Genomic DNA, 20,820 nt, shown 5'->3' on the forward strand with positions numbered 1-20,820 from the left:
TCTTTGATAGCCGGGCACCATCAGCTTTCTTCACCACATTTGTTTATTCACCTGTTAATTTTTCAACAATAGTACAAATACACTTTTCAGTTTGTTAGATACACACAACTGGATATGATGGAGCAATATATTTCAGGAAAACTAAATGCTTCCTTCAAAATATTAGGTTGTAAATACATTAGTCTGACATATATTCATATTATGTATGTTGTTTTGTTACATTAACAAGACTCTAAAGAAGATAGGAAAGTGACATGGGTCCCAGAAGTTTAGCACTTTGAACCCACTCAGTGGCTCTAGAGTGGAAAGACCTGACTATCCGCTCCTGTAAAGATTATAGCCTCGAAAACCAAATGGAGCAGTTCTACTCTGAGTCAGAAATTGACTGAAAAGCACCTAACAATAGTTAATGATTTCTATTCCTTTGTGTCACCAAGGATAGTCAGAAGGTGGGGAAAAAACAGTATCTCAAGACTCCCTACTCGATGTTCATAATTCTTAAAAAGTGATATCAAGCTGAATAGATGTTAACCTGCATGTCCTTGTTAGACAGCACAGAGTTCAAATCCACATTGTGCCTTCTACTAAAGTGGCTTAGGGGCCTAATTTCTTTAATTTTACATACAAAGTGCCATAATAAGGATTATTTGAAGTAACACATTTGTATATATATAAATGTATATAAAGTACTTAGCTGTGAACCTTGGCATATATAACTAAAATTTTGTAGTTTCCATGTGATAGAATTAATGTGATGGGGCATTTCACTTCGCCTACAGAAAACCCTTTGTTTTTTGTGTTTTTGTTTTTTCATCGATAAGGGGCTGTGTTGCAGATGTCCACAAAGTAAATTTCACATCTGAAGGCTACTTATTATTTCTTCTCTTCTTCCTCTTCCAGGGATAGTTTTACCCATTAGAATAGGGGTAATATGTATTGTTTATCACCAAATATCGCATACTTTATACAAAGCCTTAAATTGGTAAAATAAAATAGATTCAAGAAGGCTAAGTCAGCAACCACTATTACACAACTCTTAAAGTACTGGAGCTTCTAGAACCCACAGCGATCTTCTGTAAAGCTGGTTTTCTTCCTGTGGGTACAAAACACAGTTGAAAAATATTCTTGTTCTCTGTAAGTTGGAATGAACAATATCTTCTTACATCAAAGTTTCAGTGTTCATTATTATGATTTCATTGATGCATTGTATGCGTGGTAAGTGAGATTTCTGTAGCCTCACAGTGCCAGACTTTCACGAGACAGAGTGGTGGTACTCCCTGGCCAGTATGGCAGGGTGCCTTCAGGCACTTAAAGCAAGGAAGCTCGGTTTGGAGCACCTTCTTCTGGAGAAGGCTGAGGAGCAGAATGGCTGAGAAAAGAGACACTCCTAACTAGAACAACTGTATCCTGAGCATTTCTGATCCTGAATTGTAAATGATTAATTTCCACAGTAAGATGCATAATCATGTGTATAGTTTGTGGATTCTGTGTGGCTAATGCAATAAATGGTCAAACCCAGCAACAAAAGAAAGAGTGTTATGGGAGGGACCAAAGAAGAGTTTTGAATTACGGTGCTGGGGCAGAATATTGAGAATACCACGGGCTTCCAAAAGAACAAACAAATCTGTCTCAGAAGAAGTACAGCCAGGATGCTCCTTAGAGGCAAGGGTGGCGGAAGACTGTTCTCATGTACTTTGGGCATGTTTTCAGGAGGGTCCAATCCCTCCAAAAGGCTGTATCATGGATGGCAAAGTAGAGGGCAGTAAAAAGGAGGAAGCCCCACAACAAGATGGATTGACACAGTGGCTGCAACGATGAGCTCAAACATACCAATTGTGAGGATGCCACAGACGTGGCACTGTCTCATTCTATTGTACCTAAGGTCGCTACGAGTCAGAACCCACTTGTTGGCACCCAGCAACAATCCCGGGAGGAATTATTGGTGTCAGAATCAGGTATTGGTGTGGTGGACTTTTGGCCTTGGGCTTATGTTGAATTTGATTCTCCTTCCATCATAGGAAGTCAGAGGATGTCGGGCATTCCTTCCTTCTCCCCTCCCACCCCCGACCAATGCATTCTTACTTCACCAGGTGTGTGATTAATTTTCTTCTTTTTTTTTTTTTAAACCATTTTATTGGGGGCTTGTACAACTCATCACAATCCATGCATACATCCATTGTGTCCAGCACATTTGTACATTTGTTGCCCCCACCATTCTCAAAACATTTGCTTTCTACTTGAGCCCTTTGTATCAGCTCCACCTTTTCCCCCTCCCTCCCCATTCCCTCATGACCCCTTGATAATTTATAAGTTATTATTTTGTCATATTTTATACTGCCCAACGTCTCCCTTCACCCACTTTTCTGTTTTCCATCCCCCAGGGAGGAGGTTATATGTAGATCCTTGTAATCGGTTCCCCCTTTCTACTCCACCTTCCGTGCACCTTCCCAGTATGGCCACTCTCACCACTGGTCCTGAAGAAATCATCTGTCCTGGATTCCCTGTGTTTCCAGTTGCTATCTGTACCAGTGTACATCCTCTAGTCTAGCCAGATTTGTAAGGTAGAATGGGATCATGATAGTGGTGGGGCGAAGGAAGCATTTAGGCACTAGAGGAAAGTTGTATGTTTCATCATTGCTACACTGCACCCTGACTGGCTCGTCTCCTCCCCCATGATGCTCCTTTTTTTGCCGTTCTTGTCAGAAATTAGGTAGGATAACTTTTATGCATATCCTTCCTTCCTTTTATCTTCACTAGTAAACTCGGGAATGACTTGATGACACACTCTCATTCTGACTGAGCAACAACATTTAAGTGCTCACCTAGAACAAGGTCTTCGTTCCTGTGACTCTTCACTTTGCAGGAAGCACCCTGGGTTTAGTCACTTGTAAAGAGCCTCTTGGCGTCCTCAGAATGTGGGGCCCAGCTGCAGCCCACAGGGAGCAATCACGAGCTACCACAGAGGATGGTGCCTTTAGACCGGGCTCTTTCAGCTTTCCCACTGGAGTGGTACAATGTGCACTGATTATGATGTACCTTTGATTTCTTTCTGCCATGGATCCTTATTAAAATGCCAATTCCCTATGGTTTGGGGGTTCCAACCATTTCATTGTTTCTTTTTACCAATGTCATAGGGTCACATCTGCAGTCGATATTGTACATTCATTTGTTTTGCCCAGTGGCACTCATTATAAGTCGCCACTGTGTGTGACAAAAGTGATCCCACTGTTAACTGTGGTACACTTGGCAACTTTGTGTTCTCACTGTTTGGTCCAGACAAACTGCCTTAGAGGATACCACCGTTTAGCTACTGTTCTATCCGTCTATATGTCCAATTACTTTTAACTTCCCTTTGGTCATATCTGGGCACTCGGTGTGTTTGGCCACAGCCTCTGAATCCAGTTCCACTCGGTTGGGTGGGGTGGCTGTGAGTTAGGGTTGACTTGATGGCAGTGTTGTATGTTTGTCTGTCATCTGTATATAGCTCGCAGTTGAGTGGCCTGAATATATTTCTGTATGTTTTCACTATAAGTGAGAATTCGTGAATACTGTCCTAGGTTTTAAAGCTAATCCTACCTTCTGCTTAGTTAGTAATAACTACGTACTGCTTTTTATAAAATCATCTGTTATGTGGACGTGAAGGTAATTTTTATTGATGATGTGTTAAATGCAGGAACTGTGTGCAAGACTTTCTGTAGTACACCTTATATTCATGGCACACACACGGGTTGCCCTTCCTACTTACTAGTGAGAAGAATGAAGTTCAGTGTGCGTAGGTATCTACCCAAGGTCACACAGCTGCTAAGTGGTATAGCCAGGAACTGAAACAAGTCCGTTTGGCCATGGATATGCTCCCTGACCTTCCACCTGATGGTGCGACCTGAGAGATGATGGGTGGTGATTCTTTCTCACAGCTCTGTGGGGAGTGTATTCGTGAAAGTGTTTTCAAGCTATAAAACACTTTCAAGTGCTATTAAAGTTCAAAAGAAATGCACGCATACAACACACACATATATACAATATACCAGGGAGTTTCAAAAGTTAATGGAAATTTTCTATTGTCTTTCAATTCCATTTTTCCACTAACTTTATGAAGTCCCCTTGTATTACATTTATAGCTGAGGAAACATTGCAGAATTAATCTTTTAAATCTTTAACCATCATTCTCAGTTTCCATAATCTAAATATACAAACAACTGGTCGATGCCTAAATATAGATGTCAGGTGACAGAGATTGGCTGAGGAGGAACAGGAGCATCCTCAGAACAGAAGCCAGAGAAGTTTTTGCTTCCCCAACACATTGCTGTGTTCACTCACACCAAGGCCTGCTTACTTTTCTGTAAAGCTCAGGCCCAGAGAAGCTCTTCCACTTTAGTCACAAGTTTCCATTAATCCAGGGTTGCTCATGCCAGACCTGCAGCAGAGTCATTTCAGGTTATGATTATGAGCTTTCAGTGTGCACTCAGTCCACTCTCCCAAATCCAGTGGGAAATCAATGCCGGTGATAGAGAATCATCCAGCATTTTGTGTGTGTGAAGTGCTTGGGGAATCACATGAAGCCCCGACGCCTATTCCTAGAATTAGGCAGTGAGAATGTAGTCCTGTTGACTAAGCTTCTTAGATTAGCAAAGGGTTGTGGGGAGTTGAAGGCAGTTTGGGCGATGTAGGAGATTGAAAGTTGGCATGGGAAAACAGTTTTATGTCCATTATCCAGTTATGTGTTTGTTTTCCCAACAGAGAAGAATAAGGAAATTTAGGGGGGAGCTTTTGAGTTTACTGGCCTCATTCACATTACCTACTATCTCATGGAAACAGCAATTAAGAGATCAAAGGACACATTGCATTACAGACATCTGTGGATCATGAGCTCTGTAGAGTGTTTAAAAGCAAGGATGTTACTTTGAGGGCTAAGGTGCACCTGACCCAAGCCATGATGTTTTCATTCACCTCATATGCATGTGAAAGTTGGACTTTGAATAAGGAAAACCAAAGAAAACTTGATGCATTTGAAGGACCGTCTTGGTAGAGAACATTGGAAATACCATAGACTTCCAAAAGAACACACACAGCTGTCAAGGAGGAAGTCTAGCCAGAATGCTCCTGGGCTTCTACCGGAAAGGGTAGTGAGACTTAGGCTCATGTACTTAGGACATCATGCTTGGGGAAGTGGAGGGGCAGTGAAAAAGTGGAAGACCTTCAGCAAGACGATTGGCACAGTGGCTGCCACACTGGGCTCAAACATAGCAACACTTAAGGGGATGGTGCAGTGTTTCTTTGCAGCAGTGTGCAAAGGGTCGCTATGAACGGGAACCAACTTGATGGACCCTAACAAACAGAAACAAAAGATGTGCTACTTTGATATCTTCCGTTGATTTGCTCAGTTTAAACATATATGTAATTGAACTTTTGTATTGTTATTGGTAGAATAAGCAAAGTATGCAATAATTTATTCCTAAAGGCCATTTCTCTTAGGAAATAGGGAAAATTAAACACTCAGAGAAAGTGCCCATCCAGGTTCCATTGTGATTGATAAAGACCTGTCATTCCGACCCTATTAGAATCCAGTAGAGCTGCCTCACAAGCTTTTTAAGCTGTAACTCTCACCAGAAACAAACTGGACATCTCTCTCATGGAACGACCGGTAGGTTGAACTGCCAGCATTTTGATTAGCAGCCAGGTACTTGACCACTATACCACCAAGAACTTCTTATTTTAATACATGGAATTCCCCAAATCAACAAGTTGCTACCAGAAATATTTTTGAAAGTCTTTTTGAAAACACAAAACCAGTTAAGGAATGGTCAGTCTAATTATAAGCTTAAGGTTAGAAATTATCTTTTAGCTACCCATTTTTAATTCGTAAGTTGGCATGTAAGATGGAAATCACTTAGGAATGTACATTAGAAACCATTGTCTTGTTAACTTTTAGTAGTTGATTTTTCTCCAGCATTAAAAAGACTACTGTCTCATAAGTTTATAAAGATACAGTTCTGGAAGCAAATGTGGAAAACTATTAGGCATTGGTGGATATAGGTATAAGATATATGTCCACTGTAAAATTCTACAGCTTTGCTGAGAGGTTGAAACTGTTCCTAATAACAAATTAGGTAAAATAATGCACATCTTTGAGCACTAGTAAAAGCCACACTGCACTCAACTTGGGAAGATTGCACTATGAGAAACACGATCCAGTGAGAGAAGCAGATAAGTATCTCCTATCCTTGTCTCAGACGCCTCACTGGAGGAAGCAGAACAGTCCTTTCTGTTAAACCCAAGGTCTTCTCCAGTGTGACTGCAAGTGAGACAGGGAGGTTACAGAAAAGCAGTGTTTCTTGATCAGTCTTTTCTAAATCAGTAAAATACTGATTTCAGCTGGGCCAAACTCAAAAGGTTTTAGACTCTGCATGTATAAACATCTTGAAGTAAAAATTGACCCTTTAAGCATTTAAAGGGGTAGGAGGCTTTTTTTTTTAAGCCTGATGGAAACATTGTGGCTACAAGACAAAACAAAATACGCATGTTTTAAATGGTGGTTGTTACTGTATGTACATGACAGCTCAACACCGGTAATCACAAAATACTATTCTAAGCAAATAATCATTGCTACCTAAACTTCAACCTCACTATTCTCTTCAGTGGGACCTTTTTTGTGTCCTCATTCTTGTATAAGAAAAGGAACCTAGCATTATTTCAGTGTATTTGGATAGGATATTTTCATTTCTGCTAGTACGTGAAGCCAGAGGTTCATTGTGGACATGCTGACTGAAGCAAGAAGGTAAGACAACGGCATTGTTATGTTCCTTTGACATGTACTACAGTCACGGTTTTCCCTCCTGTAGCCCTGGAATGAGACCAGATGTGAGCTCTCCTCCATCCAGCTCCTCAAGTGCGATGGGACCACCTCCCAAACTCTGCTTGGTGTGCTCTGACGAAGCTTCTGGCTGTCACTACGGGGTCCTGACTTGTGGAAGCTGTAAAGTGTTCTTCAAAAGAGCGGTGGAAGGTAGTGTGTGTTTTGAAGAGTTTTATTCTCCCTATGGTTGGTTCCTGTTTGTCAAAGTGGACGTTGTGAAAGTTCTATATCCAAAACCCATTGGTGCCAGAAATCTGTGGAGAGGAGAGGAGAGTGATTCCAGAGTCCACCCTAGATAGGAGAGTACAGAAAGAAAGGGGGAGGGCGTCCGAGCAGAGAGGAACACTCTGGGAAGTTGTGGTGTCCACAACTTCCTGTGAAGTTGTGGTGTCAAGTTCAGTGTACCATCATGCTCACTGTCTTAGAATCATGGATTCAATGCTTATAGATTTCAAAGCCGCCAACCTGGCAAAAATGAATGACAGTAAGAACTATGAAGGGAAAAAGGCATTGTTTCAGTAAATCTTTGTTTCCTGTTGAGCCAGGGTACTATGCTAAATGGTATAAAGAAAAATTAAGACCTCATCTCTTAACTCTTTAATAGGTCACAATCGATTAAAGTGAAAGATGAGTTGATAATTACAGTTAATAGTAAGGCACAAGAATTTAAATACAGAGGCATGTGTGATAAACTCTTCCTGAGGTCAGGAAAAATGTAAAAGTGACTTCGCTATATGAATAATATGTTAATATAAACTTATTAATTGGCATGGTAGTTCATTCTGTTTACAGAGGCAATAGCATCATATCCCTAATGAAAAAGTAATAATTTGCTATGACACTAGTTTCTCCTCCAATGTTACCATTGGATCCTCTTAGGAAAACAAATTATGCAAGTCAGTTATTTGAAGGAAGCGTCCTGAGTGGGCTACCCAAATCTCTTGTTTCACTAATTGTTTAAGACATAGAATCATCTCTTCATTGGCAATATGAAGATGGTTGTTTTTTGGCCAGAGTTGATTAGTGTATTCTTGAGTTAGATTTGTTGTCTTTCTTTTGTGTGGGTTACTTTGTAATACCTTCGTATACTGTAAGATGGCCTATGTTATCCCACCTAAGCCAGGCCTATCCCACCCAGATGCAGGCCTTTGACCAGTTCAGCATCTCTCCACCTGTGGGATAAAGCCAGTTAGTGCAGTACCTGTAACAAAATATCATACCCAAGGAAGGAACCTTCTTCTTGCCTTTGTTTTATTTTATTCATCATATCCTTAACCATGTTTCCATGATATAAATGTTATATACTGTTGTATAGAATAAATAATAATGGCAAATCAAAAGTGACATGCAGAATTTGAGCCTTAAAAATGAGGATAAAAATTTTTTCCACTTTCCATTTTAATTAGAATTATTCTTTAAAGCCGGGACTAAGTATCATTGTGTCCAAATATTATACAATTGGGCATAAGGCATATACATATCTGAGTTAAAAGCATCTAGATGCAATTTAAAAGGAAAAATGCTAAATGGTATCTCCCAAGTAAAATACCACTGCATGCCACGGCCCTCTGTATATAATTCCTGCTTCAAAACTAAATTCTTACAATTATATGTAAACTTTTTATAGTTCTTTGTAAACTTTAATTGAATATTAGCTATACTCTTTCAGACATGTTTTATCACTTAAGTTATTTCAGTAAATTATGATGGCTTGCCTAGTTATATAATTGTTTCCTCCTTTATTGGCAGATAAGTTTTCCATTCATCAAGTCATACATTTTTTGTCATGTCATTAATTGTAATATAACTTATCCCATTTCCTCTCTGTCTTTCCATTCTTCCTCCTCTCCTAAGCCTTCTGGATTTCGTTCTGGACTAAATGCTGCCCTTTTAATCTTTAATAGTACATTATTCTGCAGTCCAGATAGTATTGGTCCCTTTATAGGACTATTGTTTGGCTGAAAATTGAGCCATAGAGATTAGTTTATTTCCAGACCTGAAGGGTGACTAAAGATTTCGTCTTGTGGCTTCCACTAGTCTCTATCTAGCCAGGAAACCTGGTCTTGTTTTATGATCTTGTTCCACGTTTTTCCTCACACTCCATCCAGGATCTTCTAATGTGATCCCTTTTAGAGCAGTTGAGAGTGAGACCCTCTGGGTACCATGAAGGTACTTCTGGTCTCAGAGTCAGGAGACTGATGTTCTCAAAGGTCTCTTTTCCAGCTCTATAGTCCCTTGGTAGCCAAACTTACAGAAGTTCTTTTTTTTCCTTAGACGTTCTCATACAGCTTTTTTGCTGGGAGAAGCTTCTATACTATGCATCATACATTTCAGCATTCCAGTTTTAACACCTACTGTGGCTCGTTTAGGTCAGGTGTTGGGCTACTAACCGCAAGGTCAGTGGTTCAAACCCACCAGTCAACCCAAGGGAGAAAGGTCAGCCTTCCTGCTCCCATAAAGTTTTAAAATCTTGAATTCTGTCTCTCTCTTTTTATATATATATATTCACTGTGAGTTAGAATTGACTTGATGGCAGTGGGTGTAGAAATTTAGGTTATTGCCCCAAATTAGCATAGGATAACACATACTCAAACGTTTTATTGTTTATTGTACAGACAATCCAATGTATTCTAGAGCTATGATTATCTTCATCTGTCTGTTCCCTGCCCCCAAGTTTTTTATACAAACTGCTAGCCTTTGACTTAGGACCTCATCATCCACCATTAAGACTTTTCTTATGGCCCCTTTGCATAAAAATGGATGTAATCATTGTTGGATTGGATGGTCATAATGGAAATAGTAATATCTTTTCATTGACTTTTTGAAGGTCCTTTGTATGTCATTTCATTAATGACTTTGTAAGCACTTAAAACAAACAAAATCACTGCCATTGAGTTGATGCTGACTCATACCGACCTTATAGGACAGGGTAGAACTGCCCCCTTTCAGTTTCCCAGACTGTTTATGGGAGTAGAAGGCATTGCCTTTCCATTGAAGCTGCTGGTGATTTCGATCTCAGCCCAACTTGTAAACACTATGCCCCTGGAGCCCTTCCTCTGTAAGCAACTCTTAGGTGCCTTTTTTATCTTTACTTGATAGACTAGGAAACTCAGGCTCAAGCTACACTGGCTCCCTAAGTAGTGCATAAGAAACTCAGATGAAAGTAGTCACATAGGAATTAACAAACAAGTGCTAGGCACTCTGCTAAGAACCTCATACAGTCACCTCTATCTCATGCAGAACCCTAGAAAAGGGAGGTGTTATTTTGCTAACTTTACAAATAGAAACAGAGGCTCAAAGAAGTTAGTAAACATTGCCAAGCTCATACAGCTAGGAAATAGAGTTTATATCTATGCAAGGTCACCTGTTCGAAATCACTGCCACTCTGAGGGAAAAAAACAAGGCTTTCTACTTCCTTAACTTCAGCAACCTGCAGAAGACACTAAAACAGACTTTGAGAAAACTTGGCCATTTTCTGTTAACACTGTCATGATCATATCCACACATTACAGTCCTACTGATTTCTTGTTTTAAAAAATTAAGCTTTTTGGAAGTAAATGTGTTATTCTGGGTACACTAGAGAAATTCAGAGATGACACTCATATGTGTGTAAGAGAGAATTTTATATCAAAGAGTAATTGTTTATTAAGAAAACTTCTAGCCCAGTCCATAAGTCCGGCATTAGACTATGCCCAATACTAGTGCATAAATTCATCTTCATACTCACGTAACACATGCAGTGATGCGGAATGCAAGAAGATCTTGTGGATCCAGTACTAGAAGCATCTCCAGGGCTCTGGCTTCCAGCAGCATGGCTCTATGTGGCTTGTCATCAGGAATGTGATTTAGAGAAAGAGTTTGCAGAATTCTCATGAAAAGGCCATGCCCACAATGAGGGATCAGGCTGTGACCTGACTGACAGGCTAGACTCCATCCCTTCATTCAAGTTGACATTTATCAAGTTGACATGAAATTGTGTAACTACCACAGTAAGTAGAGAGAAAAAATAACCTTTACGATGGCGTCAAATGGATCTTGGCTAAAAGCAGGGAATACCAGAAAAATGTTTATTTAATGGATTATAACAAATTATGGGTAACTTTGCAAAGAACCAGAATTCCAAAACAACTCATTGTGTTCATGGGATCCTGTACAGAGACCAAGAAGCAGTTTGAAGGAACGATGGGAGACTGTGATTTAAAATTGGAAAAGGTGTGTGCCAGCATTATATCCTTCAACTGTACTTACATAACATGTGTGCTAAGCAGATAATCCAAGAAGCTAAAATATGGTCTCAAGAGTTTAGGAAGACACATGAACAGCCTGCAGGTGACAAAATCTTGTTGAAAGTGTGAAGACCATAGACCATGAAGCACTTACTAATGAAGATCAAAGCCTATAGTATGGATTACAACCCAACATAAAATCCTCCCCAGATAAAAGTTATCTAAGATTTCACTTCGTGTCAATCTGTGATCAGTGCACATAGAAACAGCAATCACAAAGCCAAATGACTTAGTGCTCTGGGAAAATCTGCACCAACCTCTTTGAAATGTTAAAGAGCAAAGATGTCAACACTAAGGTGCCCTTGACCCAAGTCATGATATTTTCAGTCACCTCAAATGCATGTAAAAGCTAGACAATGGGGGGAAAAAAGGAAGACCAAAGCATTGACGCATTTGAATTATGGTTTTGGCAAAGAATATTAAAAGTACTGTGGGCTGCCAGTAAAACAAACATCTGTCTTGGAAGAAGTTCAGCCAGAATGAATGCTCTTTGCAAGCATGGTGACATTTCATCTCTCTTACTTTGAGTACAGTATCAGGAGGGACTTAGCCTGGAGAAGGAGCTCATGCTTACTACTACACAGAGGATGAGCCTAAAAGAGGAAGACCCTCACTGAGAAGTATTGACACTGGATACAACAATGGGCTCAAACGTACCTAAAGTGAGACTGGCACATGGCTGGGCAACATTTTCTGCGGTCACTGTGTCTAAGCCAACTTGAATAAATTACTTTTTTTAAAAAAAAAAGGAAAAAAACACTAGCTTAAAGCAACAGACTTTCACAGAGCTTCTGAGCTTAAGTTCTCTGGGAGCAGTTTAGCTGGATAGTCCTGGTTTAGGGACTCTCATTCAGACCCTTAGGGCTATATTCCTCTCAGGGTTGCAGGATCTGCTTCTGAGCTCATTCACTTGGTTTTTGGCAGTAGGCTAGTTACTACACTTACAATTAATAGGAACCAGTTTATTTGCCAAAAATAAATGCAATGTAAACAAAATGATGTTAAGACATTCCACCTGGCCTGGAAGGCTCTTTACTTGTCATCTCTGTACTCGTTAGAGAATTTACCATGTTCTCTTTAAAAAACAGAAACCATAGAAACCCCAAACGGAGAATTGTCCTTATCAAGAAGGAGTGACTGTTGGTGATACATGTCCATGTTTTGTGGAATAGACTTGCCCAACTCGATACTAACATCGAGTTAAGACCAATGTTAACTTGCAAAGGTACAGTGCAGCTGATTGTGTAGCTCAGATACTGAGTTGTGCTCAAGACTTATCTGGAATAAAGAAATCCATAGTTCTTTATCACATTCCACTGGTTGAATATAAATATAACATTGGAATGTTTTTCGCAATAATTTTTTCAACTGTCTGGCACCAATGTAGGAGTGTTCTTAACATCTGTTGCCTCTACTTTCACTTTGTAGGAGATCGCTAGAGCTTCCATTTCATGTCCCGAGTTAAAGTGCTTGGAGACTTACACAATGCAGAAAGGAACTGAAACAGCGGGCACAGACATTCGGCATAAGAGTGCGGCCCTGAAACAAAGCTGAATTGTAGTTCATTGCTCAACGAGTGGCCCATCCCTCGCAAAGACATGAGCATGAAACTATTAACCATCTTCCCCAAACTGGTGTTTAAAGAACTATGATTTATCGTAGTACAAAAAAGCAAATATAGTTTGTTTTCATCCAAGTCAAGCATTAGGTTGTGCCAGGCATAAAATATCCTTTCTCTAAAGTCAGTCCATTTGAGCCAGTAAGTGGATAATTAAGATGTTCTTTGATTGTGATTCATTCTTGAAAAGTGCCCTGTAGAATCTTGTGACATCCATCTCCCCTGGTGCAAGTTTCATAAGGGCTTAGTTACCTAGCTAGTGAATCTGTCCAAACATGCCAATTTCATGTAGGAGACTCCTCTTCGTTTTTGCCTAACTAGATTGAAAGATTGTGTATGTGGGAATTTGGGATAAGGGACACTTGATATTTTCCTTGAAAATTATTGTCAGGAGAGAATTGCAGCACTATCTTAACACGTTAAAGGTCTTCACGTGTATATCTGAGGTCAGTGAGTAATGCAAGCAGACACTCATATCCTGAAAGCATATGAAATAAATGTCCTGTTTTGTTTTCCATTCTATATGTACGTTAGTCCAGTTTGCCAAGTCTGTGATTCACCTGAACACTTTCTGGCAACCTTAACATGCGAGATTAAATATCGCTGTTTATTTGTATATAAAGGTATAATTTTGAATTAAAGTTACTGTCCCATTAGGAATTCCGCTGTATTTTTCAACTAGTTTCTTCTTCCCTTAGTCCTTTCTCAGTATCCTGTTAGAATCATAATAAAATATGACAACAGACATCCTCCGTAACAGATGAGAGGTTAATCTGTCATTTTTGCTACTGAAGTTGTATGAAGTCTCTCCGAGGAGTTAAAGGGAAGGGTCTGAGGAACTAGACTCTCTACACTCACACTCCTGAGCCTACTGGATATATAAAAAGCTTACATAGTGTGTGCTAGATAGTGACACTAGTCCAAAGAAAGTGCTTCTCCTGAGAGGCAGTGACGAGAAAAGAGCACTAAGCTGGTGAAGGTACTGCTGTGTCCTGATTGCATGTGGAATCCAACTTCTGAACCTTTACCATATAATGCACCTAAAATTGTGTTACTGTACAGATTAACAGACATTTTTTAGTCCCCCTCCCAACTTCATCATGCAGTTGTAACACCGTGCTTTCTATAACCAATGTCTGCATTGACCTTGAGTGCATACCACCCCAAATTCAAAAGGCTCACCTCCATTAAAGCTTTCCTTGTGACCTGTGAAATTTTAATAGTTCTCTAATTTGTCATATAGGACAGCACAATTATCTTTGTGCTGGAAGAAATGACTGTATCATTGACAAGATTCGAAGAAAGAACTGCCCGGCGTGTCGCTATCGAAAATGTCTTCAAGCTGGAATGAACCTGGAAGGTAATGTAGATTGTTTTGTCTCTGCATTGTAGAAGAATGTTCCCTGGGGTGTATGCAAACAGATGTGGTCATCTGTACTGTGTGTGTGTGTGTGTGTGTGTGTGTGTGTGTGTGTGTGTACACACAACGAGTTTGTGGAAAATGGAATTTCCCCATGAACTTTTGAAGCCCCCTATGTATGTGATTAGAATTATATTTATCTTAACTGTCCAACAAAAGGAGGGCTGGTGTTTTTTTTCACGAATATCTCATATTCTGCTTACCATACTTTATGCACATTCTGTGTTTGCCAACCCTGCCCTTGCAAAGGTGTGTGTGCTGTACTAATTCTTTTATAAGGAAAAACATTAGCATACAGCAGGGAGCAAATGCAGTGGCAAACGAAATGTCTATATATACGGTATTTAAATTTATTCACCAGCTCTTATTAACATGCAGTAAATTAACTATACCCAGACAGAATACCTAGACATTTTGTAATAATGAAATGTATATAATATTAAGGTAATTTGCTTTATCCATTTTTATTCCATTTTCGGCTTCACCTAGGCTGGGAATGTCTTTGTATAAAATATGTAACACATTGTATAATTAACATCATTTTACACTTTCCTCTGAAAAGCGTGATGGTGGTGACCTTGTGCTTAGAAGCTGATAATATTAGCAGTTTTAGAAGCTGATAATATTAGCAGTTTTTTCATTGACGTGGCAGGCACTGGACATGAATTAGTGTCTGTTTTCAGAGTTCACCTGCCAATGAGATTGTAAAGTCGCTCACCAAATGATATGACTTATCATAAGCACACTAGAGCCTCGGGGGTAATGGGAGAGTCACCTCGCTCCAGGGAGATTTCCTGCAAGAAGAAATGTTAGACTTTAAATGTACAAACTGCAGAGTAAGGTTTTCAAGACTGCAGCCATTTAGAAAAACATGGTCAGGCCTGTGCTTACCACTGACTCCTAAGTAGGAATTAATTAAACTATATCAGTAATCTAGATAAGAGATGGTGATAACAGAAGAGGGACTAAACATTGGTACTTGCCAATAATGCTTTTAGTTGCTTTCTGATTATATATTACGCTTAATTGTGATCTTTAAACAGATACTTTTCACTGAGCAGTTTTCTCCTAACCACAATATCATGGACTTGCTTAGTCAACAGAAATAATCAACAAAGTTATATTTCTGATGGACCAAGGTACTAAGTGAACCTTCCATTTCTTTTCCCTCTTACAAATCGATAGATAACCACAGTGGCAGCCTGTGCCTCACTAGGAAACCAGGCAGTGCGATGGTCTGTCCCATTTCAAGTCATGTAGTCTGTTTAAAATCTGTTATACAAGTTGTCGATAGAATAGTGTGGAAACCAGCACAACATGGTAGTCTTTGATGTCATTCTAGTACCCAAAGGGGTTATTTGGGACCCTCAAATTAAAAACATCTTAGAGTAAATACAGAATTTACTCCAAATTTAACTTTAGAACTCTGTTTTACTATGTAGTATAGTTTGTCATTTAATAATAGGTATTAGGTGGCATTTTTCATGTAATTGGTCATTTAATTAAACTTTGCAATTTTTCTATAGATAGAATCAAGAAAAATCTAAGTTTACAGGTGTTCTTGTTTGAGAGTTTTCAGGTAGTTTTAACATGAGAGCATCATTTGCACATTACGTATCAACATAGTTTTGTGTGAAAATGGAGGCTGACTACATCTTTGCATAAGCCACCGAGAATCATGGCCCGGACATAATTTTAGTCATCACAACCAGTATTACTGTCAACGTTGGCATTTATTACAGCCAGACATAAAACATACATATAAAATTTGCATAGTAGGTTCTTTTTACCATTGTCATAAATGCTGTAAATGAGGAGATGTGAATTCATTATTTAGAGCAGGTATGTGTGTGTGCTAGACTTGGTTGGCAGACCATAATAGTTATAAAAGATACTAGAAGAAACAATTTTTCATCTTTTTTATTTTCAATCTTAAGGCTTTTTCCCCTAAGCCAAGAAGTTTTCCATGATATCCGAGAGCTGCGGTTCTCAACCTGTGGGTCACGTGAGTCATAGCAGTAGCAAAATTACAGTTATGAAGTAGCATTGAAAATTTTATGGTTGGGGGGGGATCACCACAACCTGAGGAACTGTGTTAAAGGGTCGCGGCATGAGGAAGGTTGAGAACCACTGCCTAGAGTAACTTTGCAGAAGCAATCCTAGAACCCACTTCTCTCCATAAATGGAACTTAGTGCCGCACAGGTTGTATCTTGATGATGTGGCCCCATACCAAGGCAATTTCAAGATTCATTTTAAGGCTACGGTCTTCACTTCCCTCAAGTGCATGGCCTTTGAGTACAATTAGTTTTTTAAGCAATGACCTAAACTCCTTGAAAGTTACCGTATATACTCGTGTATAAGTTGAGTTTTTCGGCACATTTTAAATGCCGTTTTTGTGGTAAAATTAGGTGCCTTGACTGATACTCGGGTTGCCTTATACTCGAGTATGTATGGTATATGGTAATCATTCCATAGTATACCTTTATACTTGGTAGAAAAAGTCATATGAAATATATAGTCAAGGTTGTTTATGGCATTATGAGATTTCTCACCTGTTTTTAAACTACTACATTATTTAAGCTGATTAAGATTTATGAAGGAGGATGTGGAGATATCATAGGCCCATGGACACCTCTGTAGAGACCTGTGTTGACTGCTAATCCAGGACATGCTCCAACAAGTCAAGAACTTAATTAAGTACAGTAAAATTTGACTTATTAGATAGAGTGAAAATAGCGATAGCTTAACTAGTTCAAGTAGCAGTTCCTTGCCGATAGTATTTTGGAAATGTATTAGTACACTTCTTGCTCTAGTCTATAAAGTTGAGTTCCCTAGTGCTTTATTCAAAAGCACCAGTTCTCTTATTTAGGATTATAGATAAGTAGTAAGAAATTAAACTAATTTTATACTGAGTCATAGAAGAAGGTGTGTGTGTTTTAATCATCCAGCCTGTCATTTTCCCTTTGTATTTATTCTAATATTGTGTATAAGAACATACATTCTAGACCATTTAAAGTTATGGTTGGGGTTTCTACTGTCCTTTGTGTAGATTGTGACATTCATATTCTCTTCCTTTGCCAACAAGGCACATTCCTTGATAGGAGATCATGGTTACAGAGAGAGACCTTTGGTTGCTTAAAGGGTTTCCTTACACATTCTTCCTTTTTAAAGTTTTACCACACCTACATGGAGTTGTACTATCAGATTTTAGAATATCCCAAAACCATATTATCCGATAAATTGAAGTAATGATAGTTCTTACACTTTGTGCCATGAATTGGTAGGTGATTTAGTACTGCTATAAAAACTGATATTACCCTCATTTTAAAGACGAAGGCTGTAGAATCAAATAACTCCCAGGGACATGTAAGTACCTTCCACAGGCACACAGCCTTCGTCTCCGCAGTCAGGATTTAAACCTTACATGCTGCTTGCATATGTGTGCTCATTATGTGTACACATACTAGTCAATCAGTATAGCATGATAAATTCTGCCACAACCCTTTTGCTTTGTTTTGAAATGTTAACCTTTTAAAATTTCTCAGTGCCACATTCAGCACAGAAAGCAGTAGATCCATTCTATTCACTGTAAACAATGAAGGTTTTATTTGTTTCTTTCTAACACTGGGTATTGAGATACCATTACTGGTGCTGCAGATTCTAATAATTATTTTTTTTAAGTTAATGAACAATTACTGATCCCTAAGGAGTCCTGTTGGAAAGAAGAGGGGGCTTTCTACTCCCATAAAGAATTATAGTCTCAGAAACTCACAGGGGCAGTTCTGCCCTGTCCTGGGGGGTTTATGAGTTAGCATCTACTCGATGGCAATGTGGGTTTTTTAGCAGCCCTAATAACTTGGAAGGTTCCTTTCCTCTTTCATACAAATTACATTCCTTTTCCATTCTTGGAGCTTTGAGCTGCCCTTTCTAAGAGTCATAAAATCCTTATTTAGCCACTAATGCAAATACTTCAAGAGAAGCATGTTTACTGAAAATATATAGAATTCATGTTGTGATTTGGTTATAGTTTGTCATTTTATATATAAACTACCATAATGTAAATTACCCATAAGTCATGGTTTAGTCAGAATCTTTGATTTGATAGTAAAGCAATTTGCTTACTATACCAACGGCAACTTTTATTTTGGATCCAAGTTAGCAAATTAATCTACGAATAAGCTACAGAAGTTATTTATTTAGATTGTTTTAGCATAGTCATAAAAAGTATAACTATAGTAAAATTTCAAACTCACTGCCATTCTGACTTATAGAGACCCTGTAAGAATAGAACTGCCCATGGAGCTTATAGATAAGAAAAATTAATATGAGTCTGGGTTTTGGTTGATCCTTTGCTTTAGGAGGAAAAACATTAACCTTTTGCATGTCACTCTTTCGGTACTACCAAATAAAAATAAAACATGTTTCCTTTTTAGCCTGAGTAGTTTCAGAATTAAAACTATTTCTTCATTAAATGGTATAGCCAAGATCTTCGTTATAGTTCATTTGTATTTGTTTTTTACTAATCCACAGCTCGAAAAACAAAGAAGAAAATAAAAGGAATTCAGCAGACCTCTACAGGAGTCCCACAAGAACCTTCTGAAAATCCTGCTACCAAAACAATAGTTCCTACAACGTTACCACAGCTCACCCCTACGTTGGTGTCTCTGTTGGAGGTCATTGAACCTGAAGTGTTATATTCAGGGTATGACAGCACTGTTCCAGATAGCACTTGGCGTATCATGACCACACTCAACATGCTAGGTGGGCGGCAAGTGATTGCAGCAGTCAAGTGGGCAAAGGCGATACCAGGTAAAATGCAAAAAGCATGGTACACTTACATGTAAACTTTTGTGTTTTCTTGGCAGAAAAACTTGCTGGGTTTTAGTACCCTATCTTATCTAGTCAACCTGGGGGAATTGGTTAATATGGAAACGTAAAAAAAACAACTCTGCCATTGAGGCAACTCTGACTTATGGCCACCCTATAGAACCAGGGTAGAACTGTCCCTTTGGGTTCTTAGGCTGTAATCTTTACAGAACCAGACAGCCTTCTCTTTTTTTCCTATGGAGTGGCTGATGGGATTGAACTGCTTACCATGTGGTTATAGCATCCCAATGTGTCAAGTTATAGTGGCTCATAGGTCTTTGAAAACAGAATTGCCTCCCTCAAATATCCAAATCCTTAAAGTTGTAAAACAGCTTCTTAATTAAATGATCAATCGTGTAGCCCAGAAAAAAGACAGACACCTTTTCCAGGTCAAGGAGACCATTAGCACAAGGTTGTGTGGAATCTGTAGCAAAACTTGTCCATCCTTTCCTGCTTTTCAGGTTATTATCGAGAAAACAGCAATTTCAGCACCAGAGTTACAGGACTTGCTCAAAATTACTTTTAAATTAAGAAATTAAAAGACTAAGAATTAAATGATATTTTTTAAATCTGGTTACTTCGAAAATTCGAAAAATAAGATAATTTAAGTGAAAGATTCCTTATTCAAACATGACATGGAACAGAAGTGAATGTAGGTTCACAGTCAACCCTGCTTTTCCAGAAAAAGAAACGGGGATTGGCATGCGTATATTCAGATACTGACTTCTATAATCCTTTTTCAATTGTGAAAATACTAGGAGATTTTTAAAATTTGTATTCATTGATTTTTCCAAACTTGGACTCTCAACTTTCTACTATTCCGTTTTTGTTTAGATAGGTAAAAGGTGACACCCTGCCCACCCCACAAAACAAACAAACCCACACACAAATAACTGCTATACTTTTCCCACCCCCCAACTGAATACTGGTAAGTACTTAGACCTTAGGTCTGAACTGCTCAGGTAACACTTCGTTTCCTCAATTTGATATCTGGTCTTCTCGCTGGTAACTAGGGTGTTTCCTTATATTTTTTTCTTTTTTTAATTCAGGGTTCAGGAATTTACACCTGGATGACCAAATGACCCTACTGCAGTACTCATGGATGTTTCTCATGGCCTTTGCTCTGGGATGGAGATCTTACAAACAGTCAAGTAGTAGTGTGTTGTGCTTTGCTCCCGATCTGATCATTAATGAGTAAGTCTTTTGCAAGTTATCTGCATTCAAAGACTATTTCTAACCAGAAGATGTTTTTCTAATGGACTGTATTGTGATCATTCAGGACTTAATCAGTCCTACCAGGTATTTTGGAACTGGAGAGACTTGAAACAGCTGTGTGTATCAATGTTTTGGGCAGGCCCAGCGTAAAGCAGAGCAAATGTGCATGTGCCATTCTTACTCTTTATCCTAGGGATATATCTAAAAATGATTTTCAAACAGTGGGCATTTCTGGGGTCAGTCTTGTCTAAGGCTATGTAATAAGAGTCTATGTTACATGCCAGTTTCGGAAGGAAACAGAACAGAACACCTGTTGACCTCACCGATAGTAGGGATAATTACAAATAAGGATATCTAGGCAGAAAGAGTAGGAGATTTGGGCCCAGAGACAAATGTAACTGCATTGCAAAGGTTACTCAATTTTGATGACTTGGAAAAAAATACAAAAATACCCATCCTTAAGAGTTTATAAATAAATTGCCTTAGTGTTGGTATAACAGAAATAACACAGGTGTTTGGCTTTAACAGATGAAGATATTTCTTATTAGTTATGGAGGCTAG

The 20,820-nt window shown here is 38.9% G+C and overlaps 1 protein-coding gene across 3 annotated transcripts in view; it reads left to right on the forward strand.

Moving 5' to 3' along the window:
• NR3C1 (nuclear receptor subfamily 3 group C member 1) overlaps positions 1 to 20,820 on the forward strand; it is a 119,090-nt gene that overhangs the window by 78,987 nt on the left and 19,283 nt on the right. For 2 of the 3 annotated variants that reach the window (XM_045284514.1, XM_045284515.1), the window contains exons 3-6: positions 6,840 to 7,006; positions 14,001 to 14,117; positions 18,709 to 18,987; positions 20,094 to 20,238. In XM_045284514.1, coding sequence (XP_045140449.1) covers positions 6,840 to 7,006; positions 14,001 to 14,117; positions 18,709 to 18,987; positions 20,094 to 20,238 — 708 coding nt within the window. The remainder of the gene's footprint in view (positions 1 to 6,839; positions 7,007 to 14,000; positions 14,118 to 18,708; positions 18,988 to 20,093; positions 20,239 to 20,820) is intronic. The other variant, XM_004696693.3, reaches the window with a different exon arrangement.

The sequence above is a fragment of the Echinops telfairi genome, unplaced genomic scaffold, assembly GCF_000313985.2.
Source record: "Echinops telfairi isolate 266 unplaced genomic scaffold, ASM31398v2 ScPeMD7_7469;HRSCAF=8507_0, whole genome shotgun sequence".
In the NCBI taxonomy this organism is placed as follows: Eukaryota; Metazoa; Chordata; class Mammalia; order Afrosoricida; family Tenrecidae; genus Echinops; species Echinops telfairi.